This window comes from Miscanthus floridulus, chromosome 18 (assembly GCF_019320115.1).
Source record: "Miscanthus floridulus cultivar M001 chromosome 18, ASM1932011v1, whole genome shotgun sequence".
NCBI classification, from domain to species: Eukaryota; Viridiplantae; Streptophyta; class Magnoliopsida; order Poales; family Poaceae; genus Miscanthus; species Miscanthus floridulus.
The window spans coordinates 117,126,504-117,142,713 of NC_089597.1; the positions used below are offsets into that span (position 1 = coordinate 117,126,504).

Below are 16,210 nucleotides of genomic sequence, written 5' to 3' on the forward strand. Positions count from 1 at the left end.
TTGCAAGTTGTTGTTACTTTCACAATTTTTTAAGTTTAAAATAGAACATAGCTATACTGCTACCATTTACATTTTTGCGGTGAAAGTTGCTCTTGCCGAGGTTATCTGTCAATGATTTTGTAATTAAACTTCAGGAGTTTGAATGCAGTTGATGTACTACAGATTTTCTCCCCATCTCTTTTTACAAGTCCTGAAGCTAAATTCCCTATCAGAGGCTCTTGCTTCTAGTGTTGCAGCCTCAGCCTTCACTAGTTGAACAATTTGTAATTTCTTTTGATATGCACTCTTCTGAACTCCTGTTTCTGTTGTTGTAGCTCTGGAATGACTATGGAAAATTAACTCTACATCATAGTATAGAAAATAGAAATGCTCATGCATGAAGCACTTCACATCTGCATGTAATAATCATTCAATAGCTAGAAACTCTTTCCATGCCCTTCCTAATAGTTTCAAATAAACAATTCTTTAAAAATAGGAACACAATTCTTTAAAAATAGGAACACCAATTTTGTTCTTCAAAGATGTTAGCTAGTACAACAACAAAAAAACAGGTTATTTGAATTCATGCCATTATAATTTTCGATGTTTGGATAAACGTCATTACTATTTGTCTATTTTGAAGCATGCCATTACAATTCTTCGTTTCCTACAAAAATGCCACTGAATACGTATGGACACAGCTTGGGTCCAGCTGCAGGCGTATACGAAGACGTATACTTCATCTCCCCTGTCACTGACACGCGGGCCCCACATGCCATCTTCTTCTTCCTCTCCCCCGCAGCGCGTCCTGCCCTAACGCCGGCCGGGCGCCTCCTCCCCGGTGGGATCCCCAGTGCGGCCGCGACGGCCCTCTCCGGCGCTGGTAGTTCTCCTCCCCTGCGGGGCGGCCCTCACATGTCGGCGAAGCCCCTCCTCGGCTGGCGACCCTCGCTAGCCACGCTAGAACGAGTGCCCTCGTCGGTCGGAGCTCCTCCCCGTAGGCGGCCCTCATTGCCGGCGGAGCTCGACAGCCCTCGCTGGCGAAGCTCCTGCCCGTGGGCGGCCCTCACCGGTCAGGCACCTCTCCCCATGAACAGCCCTCGCTGGCGGCGCCCTCGTCCCCCTCCCCGCGACGGTGTTATTCGATGGCCGAGTTCATTGGAACAATGAGAGGAAGAGGATGACATGTGGGCGAGCAGCCGACGACGAGAGCACCACAGCCGAGTAGCAGGACGCGCCCGGTGCGGAGCTCACCGCCCGGGCAGCGCACCGAGGACGCGGCCGGCGCGGAGCTCGTGGCCTGACCGACGTGCTGCTGCTCGCCGTGGCCGTGGCTGCGTCGGGATGGAGAGAGAGAGAGGAGGAGAGGAGGAATTAGAAGATGACATGTGGGGCCCGCGTGCCAGTGACAGGGGTATACGTCTTCGTATACGCCTGCAACTGGGCCCAGGCTGTGTTCATACGTATTCAGTGATATTTTTGTGGAAAACGAAAAATTGTAATGGCATGCTTCAAAATAGACGAATAATAATAGCGTTTCTCCCAACATCAAAAATTATAATGGCATGAATCAAATAAAAAAAAATGCAGGGCCCAACAACTATGTGTTTTATGCAGTTTCAACACATGATTTTTTTACACCATAGGATTAAGATCCAACAGCCTCCACCCTTCTTCTACATCCAGCCTCCACAGATCACACGTCACAGACCACATATCACAGATCACAATTTTTTTTCTATGGAAGGACAAAAAGACAAAGTCAGTGACACGCGGGGCCCACGGGGTGAGTTGGCTTCGGGAGCTCGTCGCCGCCATGGCCGGCGGCTGGAACGCCCAGCTCATCGTTGACGCCCCGGACACCACCCCGCCGTCGACGTCTAGCAGCCGCCGCCCGCCCGCCACCAGCCTCTCGCTAGCCGCCGCCGCGCGACGCACGGGCGGCCGCTACGCCCGCGTTGACGTCTCTCCGGAAGAGTCCGACCACTCCGGCTCCTCGTCCTCCGCCACAGAGGCGGCCATGCCGCGGCTGGAGGCCGTGGACCTTCTCCTGCTGGACGCGCGGCGCCGGGAAGAGTCTGACCACTCCGGCTCCTCGTCCTCCGCCACAGAGGCGGCCATGGCGCGGCTGGAGGCCGTGGACCTTCTCCTGCTGGACGCGCGGCGCCGGGATGCGGCGGCCGTGCTCTGGGCGGCGTGGGGATGCGACGCCTACAAAAAATCGTGTGCCAGCTCTTGATAAAACACCCGTGTGGTGTTTAGCATTTCCGTTCAGATGACAGAATTGGCTGCAATCTATGCATAGCATCTTCAGAAGCACAATTCATTCCAAACACAGGAGCGACATCTTCTCTTCAACGGAGCAATCAACCTGGCAAGACGACCGGCAGGCGGCCGGGATGAGGATGAGCCCCAGGCAGCGCTGCTCCGTGGGAGGCGAGCAATGGCGGGCGGCGCTGCGGTACTCCACGGCGTCCTGGAGGATGATGTTGCCGTGCTTGTCGATGCAGTGGAATAGGCCGTGGAAGTAGCGGCCGTCGTTGACGCCGATGAGCATCCGCCGGAACAGCAGCTTCCGCCCGACGGCCGGCGAGCTGCTGCCGGCAGCATCCACGGGCGCAGTGGAGCTGTTGCAGTACGCGTCTCCGGAAACCGGGATGGCTTGGGATGGCCCTGGTGGCCCTCCTCCTTCCATTGTGCCAAGAACAATCCCCCCTCCGGTAGATGAGCATGGCATGTGTATAACAGGTTAAAGAAGATTGGACATCCTACCGCTGGATTCTGTTCGCAGAATTAGGGGCTGTTTCGTTCCTAAAATTCATGTCACATCAAATATTTAGATGCTAGTAAGAAGCATTAAATATAGATTAATTATAAAACCAATTACATAGATGGAGGTTAATTTCCAAGATGGATTTTTTTAAGCCTAATTAATCTATCATTAGCATATGTTTACTGTAGCACCATGTTGTCAAATTATGGACTAATTATGTTTAAAAGATTCGTCTCGTAAATTAGTCGTAAGTTGTATAATTAGTTTCATAATTAATCTATATTTAATACTGCATATATGTGTCGAACATTCGATGTGATAGGAATTTTAGGAGGTGGCTAAAGAACCAAACATGCCCTTAGTACACAAGAGTTGATGCCTGGTTTACTTAAGAATCTCGATGGGAGGGGTGGACAATTTTTGCAGAAAATCTTGAAGTTGGTAGGTATGATGTTGTAATTGGGTCAGATCCGAATACAGATAGGTTACGCTAGGGTTTGGGGTGCTCGGTGGAGAAGGATCGTGCATACCGGTGGGTGCTCGTCGCCTGCGAAGACCTAGCGGAGGGCGGCGGCACTCGCCTGGTCTGCGCCCGAGGAAGGAAAAGCGAGCGAGAGAGGGAAGGGCCCACTAGAGCCTGGATTATCCAAATTCTCTTTGCATTCCTTGGACTCTATTTAACTCTGTTTTTTTTTTGAGTGGAGGACTCTATTTAACTGGACCTGCAGTCCAGACTTTTTTTTTGAGTGGATAGTTGATTGAGCCAAACAAAAAATAAGAAAGCCTCTCATAGCAATTGAGGAAGAAGGTTGGGCGAAACTATGTTAGAGCTAGCATAATCATCCCGGCCATTGGGTTTGTATCGCTCGGTTGATAAAAAGCAAGGAAACATCTGCTCTTCCATCCTACAAATAAATAACCTTGTAGCTATGAATCTAGACATCTAGATTCGTAGCTAAAATATCATTTAGGACCCCTTTAGATTGTAGAAGAAATGTAGAATTTTAACTTCTATGGATGAAATTACTGTAGCACTATTTGGTTCACACGAAATGATCATGGGGAAAACATAGAAAACTTTCCTTTGTTTTGATTTCACAAGAAAAAATCATAGAAAAAAACATCCACTCCAACCTCATTGTTTCTTGTTCCTATGTTTTTCTTGTGGTCCATCCAAACACCTATACCTATAACATTCCTATATTTTTCATTTCTATATTTTACATATGTATTCCTATCTATTCCTATGTTTTTCCTATTTCTGTATTTTTTTTCAATCCTGTGTTCCAAAGGAGCCTTACTTTGGAACAAGGTAATTCCAAAGAGGCCTTACTTTGGAACAGGGTAAGTATAGACAAGTTCTAACTCAAAGTATCATGTTTTAGTGTGACAAAAGTGTACATGAATACAAAAATTATACCAAGATACTGCAATATGATGAAAATATATTAATTGAATTAATTATATTTACAACATTGGTCTGTACAAAATCATAAAGGGCACATGTAAGATTAAAAATTTAAAATTCCAGTGGAGTGCCTCATTCTAACCCTTAGGCAAACGACTAAGAGTCGAATCCTAGAAAGATACATCAATAATTATTCCCACGTCATTCGCAAAAAAAATCATTTCCATGTGTTTCTATTATTATCGTCCACGGAAAGCTATATAGTCATAACTTTATTATCAAAGTTGTCAAAATCATAATCTTGAATCGGATCAGAAAGTCGCTACATTTGTCATACCTTCAACAACTTACGTGTAAGTTGTCGTACTTCTGAAGTACTCCCTCCGTCCCAAGAAGAAGGACATTATGAGTTGCGTGAAGGTCAAACTTTCTTATTGTGGCAGAACCGCCCGAAATAACTTACTTATGGAGGCGCTTGTCTTCCACTAGACATTAAACACCCCGAAGGTGAGATACATCAGGCAGTTCTGTCGAGCACACCCCAAGGGAGAGCCCAAAAATCCATATTTTTCAACAGGATCATAAATAGGAGAATAAAGCTTACAACATTTTAGCCATTTCTTACATCACTTTCCGTGCAACATCAGAGTATAATATTTATTGTTTATAACAGTGGAATATAACTAGGTTATCAGAGTTTTAGCGGAAATAAAATCATTTAATGACAAGTAAAACATTAACATAATGATCCATTATATACATCATAACAGGTTATAAGTTTTTCCATTGTAAAATATTTTGGGTGGAAGTTTTAAATAAACTCTATGTCCGCAACGTTGAGAAAATCCTCGTTGAGCCCACCAGGAGGTTTCCGCATACAAGTGTCAGCTCTAGCATCCATCTGTCACTTGCAACAGGGTAAGACAAACCCTAAGTACTCAATTGTACTCTGCAAGACTTACCCGTCAGAAGAAAAGAAAAGACTCCAATGATATACAAGGCTATCTGGCTTGTGGATTTATTGCATCTGCAGGAGCATTACTAAACATGTGTCCTTATATTCAATTTTATTAGCAGTCACCATTAGTTCATTAACTAACTATTCTATGTAAGCACCTATGCTACTTTCAAGCAGGTGGTAAGCAATCAGAACTATTTTACCATCTTTCATATTTCAGTTCTTACTACGGTGCTAGATCGTAGCCAAGTCGTACCGTATCACATGACAATTTACGAACCAATGTATCACAGCTGAGTACCCTGAAACACATGTCCCGCTTGTACCCCAGGCACAAGCAGGACCAACCCACCACTTTCCTGTCAAGGGGTCCAGGTCTCCGTCCAAACTTGGACTCCAAACCCCCACACCTGAGTCCCGGACTCAGTGTGGTGCTTAGACCTCCACCATCTCCGTCTCCAATCAGTCGGTCCAAAAAGAGCCAGAACCCACGACAAGAGAGCAACGAGCCTTCCCACCCCCATAAGGAAGTATGTGCTCAGGATAATAAGTCTGTGACCTGACTAGAATCCAATACAACGGCCGGTCCTTATCCGACATAGGCAGAACAAGTGTAATCCGAGCCTCGCTCAAATGTCTAACCAAGTCCAGATCCAAAGTATCATTCTGCCCGGTCTCTAATTATTATTCATATATATTCTATGTGATAGTAATATAATAACAACAATAATATCTTTTCTATCTCTCATGAGTGACGGGTAATCACTCGACTTCTACCGGGTCCTATAGTATAGCAATCTATACGATACTGATATACTAGTAGGACTCATAGGATAAGGATATATATATGCAAGTGGTTTTCATTCAACTTCTTAAAACTTAATGTATAAGCATAAGATAAAGTACAGAATAATAGGGGTTATGCACCGGGGCTTGCCTAGGTAAGATATAACCAAGTTAACTTTCATCTTGGTGGCATGATCATTAAGTCACCATCTTTTCCGCTACTCCGGTCATCTCCACGATTCATCGTTGTTCGTGGATTCAACGCAGAGACGCAATTAACCAATGGTAACTGCAACTCTATAATACGATTATGCTCCAGGAGCTAACGAGTTAGCTTAATGACTACGCACTAGTCTACGTATCCATGTCACCAAGTAAGGCTTGTTTTCAGAAAATATTTTCGTTCTACAACCCTCAATTATTTTTGACATTTGATTGATTAATTATATATTTTTGTACTAGGGCTTATTTAGTTACCTTAACAAACTAATTTTTATGGAGCTACAAAAATTATAGTGAGCACCTAATAATGTTAGAAATTTACTGTAAAAATTTCAGAGTCAACACTATTATCAATTTATCATGAAAATTCCTACAAGTTTACGCTTAAATAATATTAGAGCATGTTAAAATTTTTAAGGCAGCCATGAAATATTTTAGAACTATGGGAACCAAGTACACTAGCAGGTAGATCATGATTTTATGAACTTAACAAAATTGGTTTCATAATTTTTGGTCAACTACACAAATTTATATTGAATTTATAAGTTTACCTTGGAAAACTAATTAGAAAATGATTTAGAAAAAGAAAAGGGCCGATGGCCAACGATTCGGCCCACCAAGCGGCCACGCACGTAGCAGGCCGACCCACCAAGCGGCCCACGGCGAGGAGCCCGCACGCGCCTGCCCATTTTGCAAAAGAGGGCTCGTACTCTTAAAAATTCAAACGACACTATGCAACACTGTTCCACTAGTCTCGAGTTTTGCCCAAAGCACCCCGGAATACATCGCCTTCGTAATGGGGCGGTCCTCGGTGTGCCCGCGCGCGGCGGCGCGGCACATCGGTGGCAACAGCGGTTACGCCAGGCCAACTAGGCTCGCTACGACGGAAGTAAGGGACCGGCAACCATCTACTGCTAAACACGCAAGAATGGGTGGCGGTTAGGGACTCGGAGGCGCACTATCGCGAGTTGCAGCGGCAAGCGGCTATCCGCGGCGACGGCGTGACTGTTCTAGCTAGTCTACGCCCTCACGGCTAGGTAGAGATGGCGGAGAAGCATCCGTAGCTCACCGTGGTGTACACCCTACTGACAGTTGAAGCTGGGAAGCGCTGTGGCGGCCTGGCCACGTGCGCCCGAGATGGGGCGGCAGCGCTCTGTGATGGACACCGGCGAGTCACCACGTCACCGACGAGTTCCCTGGCCAAAATAGTGCGAGCACCGAAAAAGGTCGTGACCAGCCCGAGACCGAGCCCGGCGCCAGCTGCGCATGAGCGCGAGGCGACCGTGCCCACGGGGCCAAATGGACGAAATGGTGACATGCACGCTTATTAAAGAGGGCCAAAAACTACTTACCAACTCGATGAAGACTCAACCAACTCTATGAACCCAAAGTCGATACTAACATCTAGCTAACGAAGCAAACCTCACATCTAGAGAGCGACCAGAAAGGGAGATAGGGAGGTGCCAACATGGGTTCGTCACGCTGAACACCGGTTCACGAATCGAACACCGAATCAGGGTTCACAACGCGTTCTAGTGAAGTTAGGGCAATTTTAGAGTGGACAACATGACATCCAACACAATGTCGACCCATGCCATGCTCAAGCACTCGTTTTTATGCAATTAACAATACCAAAACGTGCGACTAGTGTTTAAACATTTTTATTAGAAATTAAATGTCAAAATAGCATTGTCTTACTACTTTTCCATACTTAAGAAGTTAAGGATTTCAATTGAGGCTAAGTCACCATTAACTCTTTTGTCGTAATTTTTAATAGATCTAAACCTTGTTAACTTCAACCAATAAATACTTCATGTAATAGTCCATACCCTATACTAACCTGGAGGAGCAAAATATTTAAGCACCATTTAACTATTTCGCTCAATATAATTCGTCAAAAATGATATTTTAACAATCGTTCAAGTGCTTGCCGACTTAACGAAAAGAGCTTATCTTAACGTCAAGTTTGATTTTAGAGGTCCCAAAACACTAGTTAACAACATCTATTTTCCAAAAGTTAAAGTTACATTGTCATCTACCAAGTTTGTACTTTCAACTTTATTTAAGTGTCACATACATGTTCTATAGTATTTTTGCTTAATAAAAATTAGTTTTAAACCGTAAGTGATATAACATGACTATTGAATAAACTTTCGTTAAGCATTTTTGTTGATCGTTTTGAGTTACAGAAATTGATCTACACACTTTATCACATGCATTGACACATAAACATGATGCTCATGACATAGTTTAGCGAGTTGTTTAAGCGATAGCACCGGGAGTGTTACACTCATCTTTAACTAGCTTTGTAAAAAATAGTACGTATTATGAAAGTATATTGAATGATCTATTTAATGATAATAATTATGTATTATAAATATCAATAGTTTTTTATATATTATTGGTTAAAGTTAAAAAAGTTTGACTTCTCGAGAAGCGAGAACGACTTCTATTCTAGGACAAAGGGATTATTGTTCTAGATAAATGTAAGAGTGCCTATTTGTCAAAAAAAAATGTAAGAGTACCTACAATGACTTTCAATATGTGCCACCATTTATTTTCTCTCTCAATTGGTTACATCAACATAATTAAAGACCCAACACATATAAATTAAAATGAACTGGCTTCTTGTTTTGCTCCTCACCTCACAAAAAAACAGCTCCGATTAGCTAGGTTATTTCCTTAGCGCTTGTTTAGATTTATTAGCACTAAAAAAAGTTACTCCCTTCGGCTCTAATTACAAGATATTTTATTTTTTAATGTAGTTTTGTTATGTATTTATATATATAATATGTCTAGATACATAATAAAAATAATATATCAAGAAAAGGGAGTAGCAACTAATTAATACTAGTGGATCTAAACATACCTGCTAATTATTAGCGGGAGGGATGCTAATTATTAGTTCCATTAGCTTTGTTTAAAGTTGCTAATACATGCTAATATTTTATTTTCAGATTCTTAAAAGCTAGCTTTTGTCTCTAGTTTAATCTGGATTATGAGTAAAAATCAGTCGGGGGTGTTTGGATTGAGTTTTTAAAAACCTGTCTTCATTTATTGCTCTATAGGTCGCAACAAATTAGCAAAGGCTGGATATCAACAAGCTTATTGGTTTTGAAATATTTGGCAAAAACTGTCAACAAAAACTAGCCTGTTTTGATCCCACTCAGTTTTTAAAAACCAGTTTCTTAAAAACTGGCAAAAACTAAACATCCAAACAAGGCTATATCTACCCTGAACTATCCAACCATCTGTTAAAAGGAGGATCCAAACAGACCCTTGTTCTAGCACGAGCCAACTTCGAAAATTAAGTTGATTTTTTCTCTGTATCTTAGCTAATCGTTGATCTAATTCATGAATCTACCATGGTGGAATATGAGTCGGTCACTTGAGATTAGTCGGTCACCTGCATGCATATCTCCGAAATTGGGATCTCTAGCAAAGCTGATTTTCTAGAGAGAGGGAGAGAGAACTGTTCAGCTTCCCCCTCGTATGCCTCTCTTTTACAAATCGACGAAAAAAAAAATCTCAAACCCTAACATCTCCCCATGGACGACGGCGACGGCGGACTGAGCTTCGACTTCGAGGGCGGCCTCGACTCCGTCCCGGCGGCCGGGGGCGGGGGGCCCGTGCCGTCCTCCACCGACCCCGGCGCAGGCGGAGGCGGAGGCGGCGATGGGCCGGGTATGCACGGGCGCGGCCGAGGTCGCGGGAGCTACCGCCAGACGGTGTGCCGGCACTGGCTTCGCGGCCTCTGCATGAAGGGCGAGGCGTGCGGGTTCCTGCACCAGTTCGACAAGGCCCGCATGCCCGTCTGCCGCTTCTTCCGCGACTTCGGCGAGTGCCGCGAGCCCGACTGCGCGTACAAGCACTCGTACGACGATGTCAAGGAGTGCAACATGTGAGATCTCTGATCCCACCCGACTTGTTCGGGTTCCCCGTGTTGATTTTAACGTTTGGGTGGGAAATAGGTGGCTTTTATAAGCTTGGTGGTGGCTGTGGTTGACGAAATTTGTTAACTCGTCGGTAATTTTTCTAAGTAAGATGCCCAATTCGTGTTGATTGATAGGGGGTTTGGGTTTGAGATTATAGCGATCATGATCCCTGGGTCTGTCTTAATCTTCGGTTGGTACATGTGGTTTGATTCAATTTTGTAGAATTTAGCAACTTTGATAGTTTCACTGAAAGAAGCTACAACTGATATGATATTCTAGGAATGCAATGCATTTGGCAGTTTTTTTGCTACAAAAATGGCCATACGACTATAACCTGTAAAGCTGTGACTAGGATTAGTTTTTGTATAGTCGTTGTTCAAAGTTAAGAATGATTGCTTGCCATCTTTCGTCACATCTGAATATCTGTTGTAACATACTTTGCAGGTACAAGATGGGTTTTTGTCCCAATGGTCCTAATTGCCGGTACAAGCATATCAAGCTACCTGGGCCACCGCCTTCTGTTGAGGAAGTTCTTCAGAAGATTTTGCAGATGCGCTCTTTCAACAGATACGGTCAAAATAGAAATAATAATTATAATCAGCAGGGGGAGAGACCCCAACATCCACAGGGTTCTGGGATGCCTAACCAAAATTCGGCAGAAAATGCTACTGCTGTGGCTCCACCAGCTGGTGGACAACAAGCACAAATGCTGAATCAACAGCCACCGCAGCAGCAGCAGCAGCAGAAGCCAAATACAAATGACCAGGCCCAAGGTGTTTCAAATGGCCATCAGGCCACTAGAATTGCCACACCCCTTCCACAAGGACCATCTAGGTGTGTGTGGAGTTTCTAGTCATGCTTGTAAAGCTTTTAGAACTGTGAAAACTACATACATAGTTTAGTTTTGGTTGCAACAGCGTATCTCATAAAACTACTATATTATATTATATGTTTTGACACTTGTTGATAAATTGTACTTAATTTCAAACTTGTGTCTTCTATAACTGACTGAAAGAAAAAGTTTGTAGTTATTTTTGCTCTTTGGATTACAAAGCTAGGTTATATGTCAGCTAGTTATTCTCTGAGGTTGGTTCCACAATATTTAGCTCTTCAGTAGAAGAAGCTTTTTGTAATGATAGTTACTGCTAAGCTACTACTCTATTTGTATAGACGGATTTCGTTGTGGAAAGTTCAAGTAGCACATGAGATGGTGAACATCGCATGAATGGTTAATTTTGGAGACCTGTAGTCTGATCCAGGCCATGTCATACACAGGGTATTGAGCACGCCTCTGCTGCCCGTGGAGACAATACACAGGATTATTCACATATGCAGTTTACACTATACTTTAACCTGATTACCTGAATGTGTACTTGTTTAGTATTTTTTTTATATGTCTGGTTCATGCGCTGCAATATTTGGGAAATCAACATTTTTTCCGTTTCTTTTTGGGTTTCTTGAGGAATCCCTTGAAAAAGAAGGGTTAGAATATCCCTTTTGTTTTACAGACATAGTAATCAGATATTTGACTTGCTTGTTGAAATATATATGGAGCTTAGCAAGTTACTTAGTTTTATGCATAACAGTACTATGGGTTCACCTTCTGTCAGGTTACTTGCTTACTTTTATCAATTTTTTTTTACTTCTGTACCTATTGCTATGGTTGAGTGAATGCAGTAATTTAGCTCATATTTTAGTAATACCATCACCTATGCATCTTGTCAGAAGTTCCATTTAATTGTTTAATGGTATCAGCTGTGCTATACTATAATGGTTCTCTAATCCAGTCTTGGGTTGGTAAATGTAAAACATTAGGTACTTCATTGTTAAAAGTTGCAATCGGGAGAATCTGGAAATATCAGTTCAACAAGGAATTTGGGCCACACAGAGGAGTAACGAGGCTAAACTCAATGAAGCTTTTGAATCCACTGAGAATGTTATTTTGATATTCTCAATTAATAGAACTCGCAATTTCCAGGTATACTGAAGGTTTATATTTGTTATGAATACTGTTGTATTTGCCTGTCTTTGATCTAATCTTTGCAAATGCTATTTTGAATTTGTTCAATTAAATTTATTTACTAGACTAAATGTTATGCTTTTCAAGGGGTGTGCAAAGATGACTTCTAGGATTGGTGGCTACATTGGTGGTGGAAATTGGAAATCTGCTCATGGAACAGCACATTATGGTCGGAACTTCTCTATGCAGTGGCTTAAGGTGCATTTTTCTTGCTGATTTTGTACTCATGTTTGTTTATCACCACTTTAATCGTAGCTTAGCCCTTTCCAGATGTTGGGATATTCGACTTTTGAGCTGATAACTGATTATCATAGCTTATGCGTTATGGGCTGTTTTAGATGGCCCTGAGCCCAAACAGAGTGACCTTGTCGGCCGGCGGTAGCCTCACAATGGCAGGATAAGGAGAAGATAGATCGGCATGGATATTGATTTTTCTTTTTGTTCGATCCTCACAGACCACATTACTCCTTTAAATGCCCATGTGGCATTGTGGCAAACAGATGGAAATTCCTAATGCAACTAATAATGACTGAAAAACTAACCCATCACATAAGTTCATGCTGTTGCCGCCTGGCTTGGGCGGGGAAGCCGTGCAGCTTGGCTAATGTGTTGCGCCTAGCCCTGGCCCATGACAGTATGGTTATAAATTCACATTATAGTTCATGAAGACTTTTGTATGTTGTACTTTTGGTTAGGTTAGTAACAGTGCAGATCTTCCTTTCTGTCCACCTATTCATCTGTGCAACCCTGTCCCTGTTCCCAAGGGAATCTGGACTTAATTCTCCTCTGGGAAAACCATCTAAAATAGCCAAGCTCAGGTTTACAAACTTGCAAACATTGATAGAAAGTGAGACTTATATGTTGATGGAATTGTGGTTAAGATGTGCTTTAGGCCCAGACAATTTATTTAGAGCTGAAACTATCGTATTAATTCCTTGAAGTGTCATTCCATTGGGCGCTGTTTTCCATATCAAAATTTGGATCTGCTACATTCACTGTACAGATGAACTAGTCATTGGTTAGCTTTAGTTCTTGCAAGCGCGTAGGCCAAAGGCCTTGTGTTTATGTTCTGTATACGTTTTTTATGAACTGGACATAACACAATTGAATATGGCTTATCACCTTTATATTGATATAAATTCTTTGTTTTGAACTGGACCATAAAATTGATGTTGAGTTTACACTTTACAAGCATGGTTATATCATTCAACAAATCATTAATTGAAGTTGTGGCTGATAAGACTTCTCATTGAATATTTCTTGCCATCTGTTTTTGCATTAAAGCCTTACGATAAGTCTATCATCATTATGTCTATACTTACAACAGTTTTTGCACTGCAGCTTTGTGAGTTGTCATTTCAGAAAACCCATCATCTCCGCAATCCATACAATGATAACCTCCCTGTTAAGGTACGTGGATCACCTTGTCTTAGGTGTTCGCTGGCCTTGGCTCGTTGAAATACGACACCTTATGTTTTTATATATTATAAAATGGCAAAGTGTGGAAACTGTTGGTTTAGCTTATACATATAACACTATTTCACGGCTTGTCTTGTTTCATATTTTTTTGATATATTTCCATCTTGATTGTTCTTTATCAAAATGTTGAATGAGCCATTGTCAAACCTGCCTGGAAAGACTGAGCTGACTTTGCTTTAACTACAAACCATACATATGTTGTTCATCCTTATTGTCTACTCCCTCCGTTCCAAATTATAAGTTGTTTTGACTTTTTTGGTACATGCATTTTGCTATGCATCTAGATATAATAATATGTCTAGATACATAGCAAAATGGATGAACAAAAAAAGTCAAAGCGACTTATAATTTGGAACGGAGGGAGTAGATTTATATTTCACCAGAGATTATAATATTGTGTTACGTTTGGTTGGTTGATTAAACTTCAAACTTTTGTATAGTTTATATAATGATTAAAACACTAGCTGGAAAAGTAATCTTGCCGGTAGGATATTCTAAATTGATGTAGGCCAGAAAGATAAGTAACAGAAATTCTAGTGGTATGCACACACTGATGATTGACTAGATTGTTGAAATTGTATGCTTTTTTTATACATCTACATTCTCAAAAAGTTTCCAGGATTTAATTGTTCAGTTCACTTCTGATTAATGCAGATCAGCAGAGATTGCCAGGAACTAGAACCTTTCATTGGTGAGCAGTTGGCTTCTCTGCTTTATCTGGAGCCAGACAGCGAACTTACGGTAGGTTATGCATTTATTGCCATTGCCATTTATCTTGGTTTTAACATTCTCATTACCTTTCTGTTTTCTTACTATCAGGCATATCAACCTAGTCCATTGCAACCACAACTGACACTATAGGATTTGGTCTAGTCACATTTGAGCACTATTTGCCTTGTTTCTTAACTCTAAACTAGTTTTGTAATTGTCAAATCATGGTTGTGGATGACCATAATTTATGTGCATATAAGATTCACATAGCAGGGTTGTGCTAGAAAGAGGTGGAAGATATCACTAAAATTTACAATATTTCTTTACACTATTATTCTAATGGAGATAATTGCTACTGCTTTTAGATTGACTAAAATTTAATAATGGCACATTGTATTCTCTTCATGGAATAAGGACTAACAATGCATATACACTTCTCTACAAGCAGTAGCACTCCACATGTTGGTCGGTGCTAGTGCTATTTTGCTTAAAAGAGAAATAGCCTGGTACATTTTTGTCGAAAGGCCCGGTACACTTGTGTTTACTTGATATATATTATTTTAGTTACCATATGTTGCCTCTTCCTTTTTTTCACTTGTTTGAAGTGTCCATTTCCTGTGTCTGATATTTTATAATATGGGTTCAGGCTATGCTAATTGCAGCAGAGGCCAAGCGAGAGGAGGAAAAAGCAAAGGGAGTCAGTGCTGACGAGGCAGCTGATAATCAAGATATTGTGCTGTTTGATGACAATGAAGAGGATGAGGAAGAGGAAAGCGAGGAGGAGGAAGAAGGCAACGGCCAAGAGTCTCAAGGGAGGGGAAGAGGAAGGGGGATGATGTGGCCGCCTCAAATGCCAATGATGCGTGGGCCAATGATGGCAGGGCGTGGCTTCCCTCCCAACATGATGGGTGATGGCTTTGGTTTCGGTGGCGGTTTTGGCATGCCTGATCCTTTTGGCATGCCACGCGGCTTCCCACCATTTGTTGGCCCAAGGTTCCCTGGGGACTTTGCTAGAGGCCCGATGCCCGGGATGGGCTTCCCTGGCAGGCCTCCGCAGCCTTTCCCTCTGGGTCTTGACATGATGATGGGCCCTGGCCGTGGTCCACTGATGGGAGGCATGGGAATGGGAGGACCTGGACGGCCTAATCGCCCCATGGGTATGGCGCCCTTCGTGCCCCCACCACCTCCAAATAACCGTGCTGCGAAGCGAGAACAGAGAAGGCCAGGGGGTGACCGTGGGGACAGGTTCGAAACAGCGTCATCAGACCAGGGCAGCAGGGGCCATGATAACACTGGAAACTCTGGAACAGATGGGGCCAGAGCCCAGTCTGGAGACAGGTACGGTAGAAGCGCCCTTCGGGACGATGACAGCGAGAGTGAAGAGGAGGCGGCTCCCAGGCGGTCAAGGAAACGATAGAAAAAAACATAGAGCGATACCGAGTGCTGAGATTCATGTTGTTACTTGATATGAGAGAGGTATGATGTACCGGTGAAACAGAGCTGAGATAGACTAAAATAGATTCTCTCTTATTTTCTAAACCGAGATTAGAACTAAGATAGTGAAAAATGTGGATTATGTATAACTGCATATGCTGTGGGCAGTGACATTGGTAGTTGAATTTTGCTCAGGCGGAAAGTGTAAGAACATTGTGGCAGGCTGATATTATTCTAGTGGTGCATCACAGTACGACTCATGAGTTAGAAACTGGTAGAATAACGTTGGCATGAACTATTTGTTCAGCTGTGCAGTTGTCCTGTGCTTATCATCACAACGATGTACACAGTTACTATACAACATGATGAGAATGGTTTATGGTCTTTTACATATGAAAACAAATGTCATCAAAATACGCTGACAGCCTAGACCCAGATGGGGTCGCCGTAGGCTGCAGTACACATTTCCTTATACTCTTATTCTCGCATATTGTTTAGTTAGCAC

General features: G+C 42.6%; 2 protein-coding genes across 2 annotated transcripts; one reads left to right on the forward strand and one right to left on the reverse strand.

Annotated features, from left to right (window-relative positions):
* Window positions 1–1,579: 1,579 nt before the first annotated feature.
* LOC136522952 (uncharacterized) lies at window positions 1,580–2,683 on the reverse strand. Its single transcript, XM_066516747.1, has 2 exons — window positions 2,351–2,683; window positions 1,580–2,190 (listed from the first exon to the last, which is right to left on the reverse strand). The coding sequence occupies exons 1-2, from the start codon at window positions 2,672–2,674 to the stop codon at window positions 1,927–1,929; spliced, it is 588 nt and encodes a 195-aa protein (XP_066372844.1). The 5' UTR covers window positions 2,675–2,683; the 3' UTR covers window positions 1,580–1,926.
* A 6,863-nt stretch (window positions 2,684–9,546) lies between these two features.
* On the forward strand, window positions 9,547–15,958 carry LOC136521394 (zinc finger CCCH domain-containing protein 45). The gene is made up of 7 exons (XM_066515129.1): window positions 9,547–10,027; window positions 10,506–10,895; window positions 11,877–12,039; window positions 12,169–12,279; window positions 13,423–13,491; window positions 14,215–14,301; window positions 14,918–15,958. The coding sequence occupies exons 1-7, from the start codon at window positions 9,675–9,677 to the stop codon at window positions 15,686–15,688; spliced, it is 1,944 nt and encodes a 647-aa protein (XP_066371226.1). The 5' UTR covers window positions 9,547–9,674; the 3' UTR covers window positions 15,689–15,958.
* Window positions 15,959–16,210: the final 252 nt, after the last annotated feature.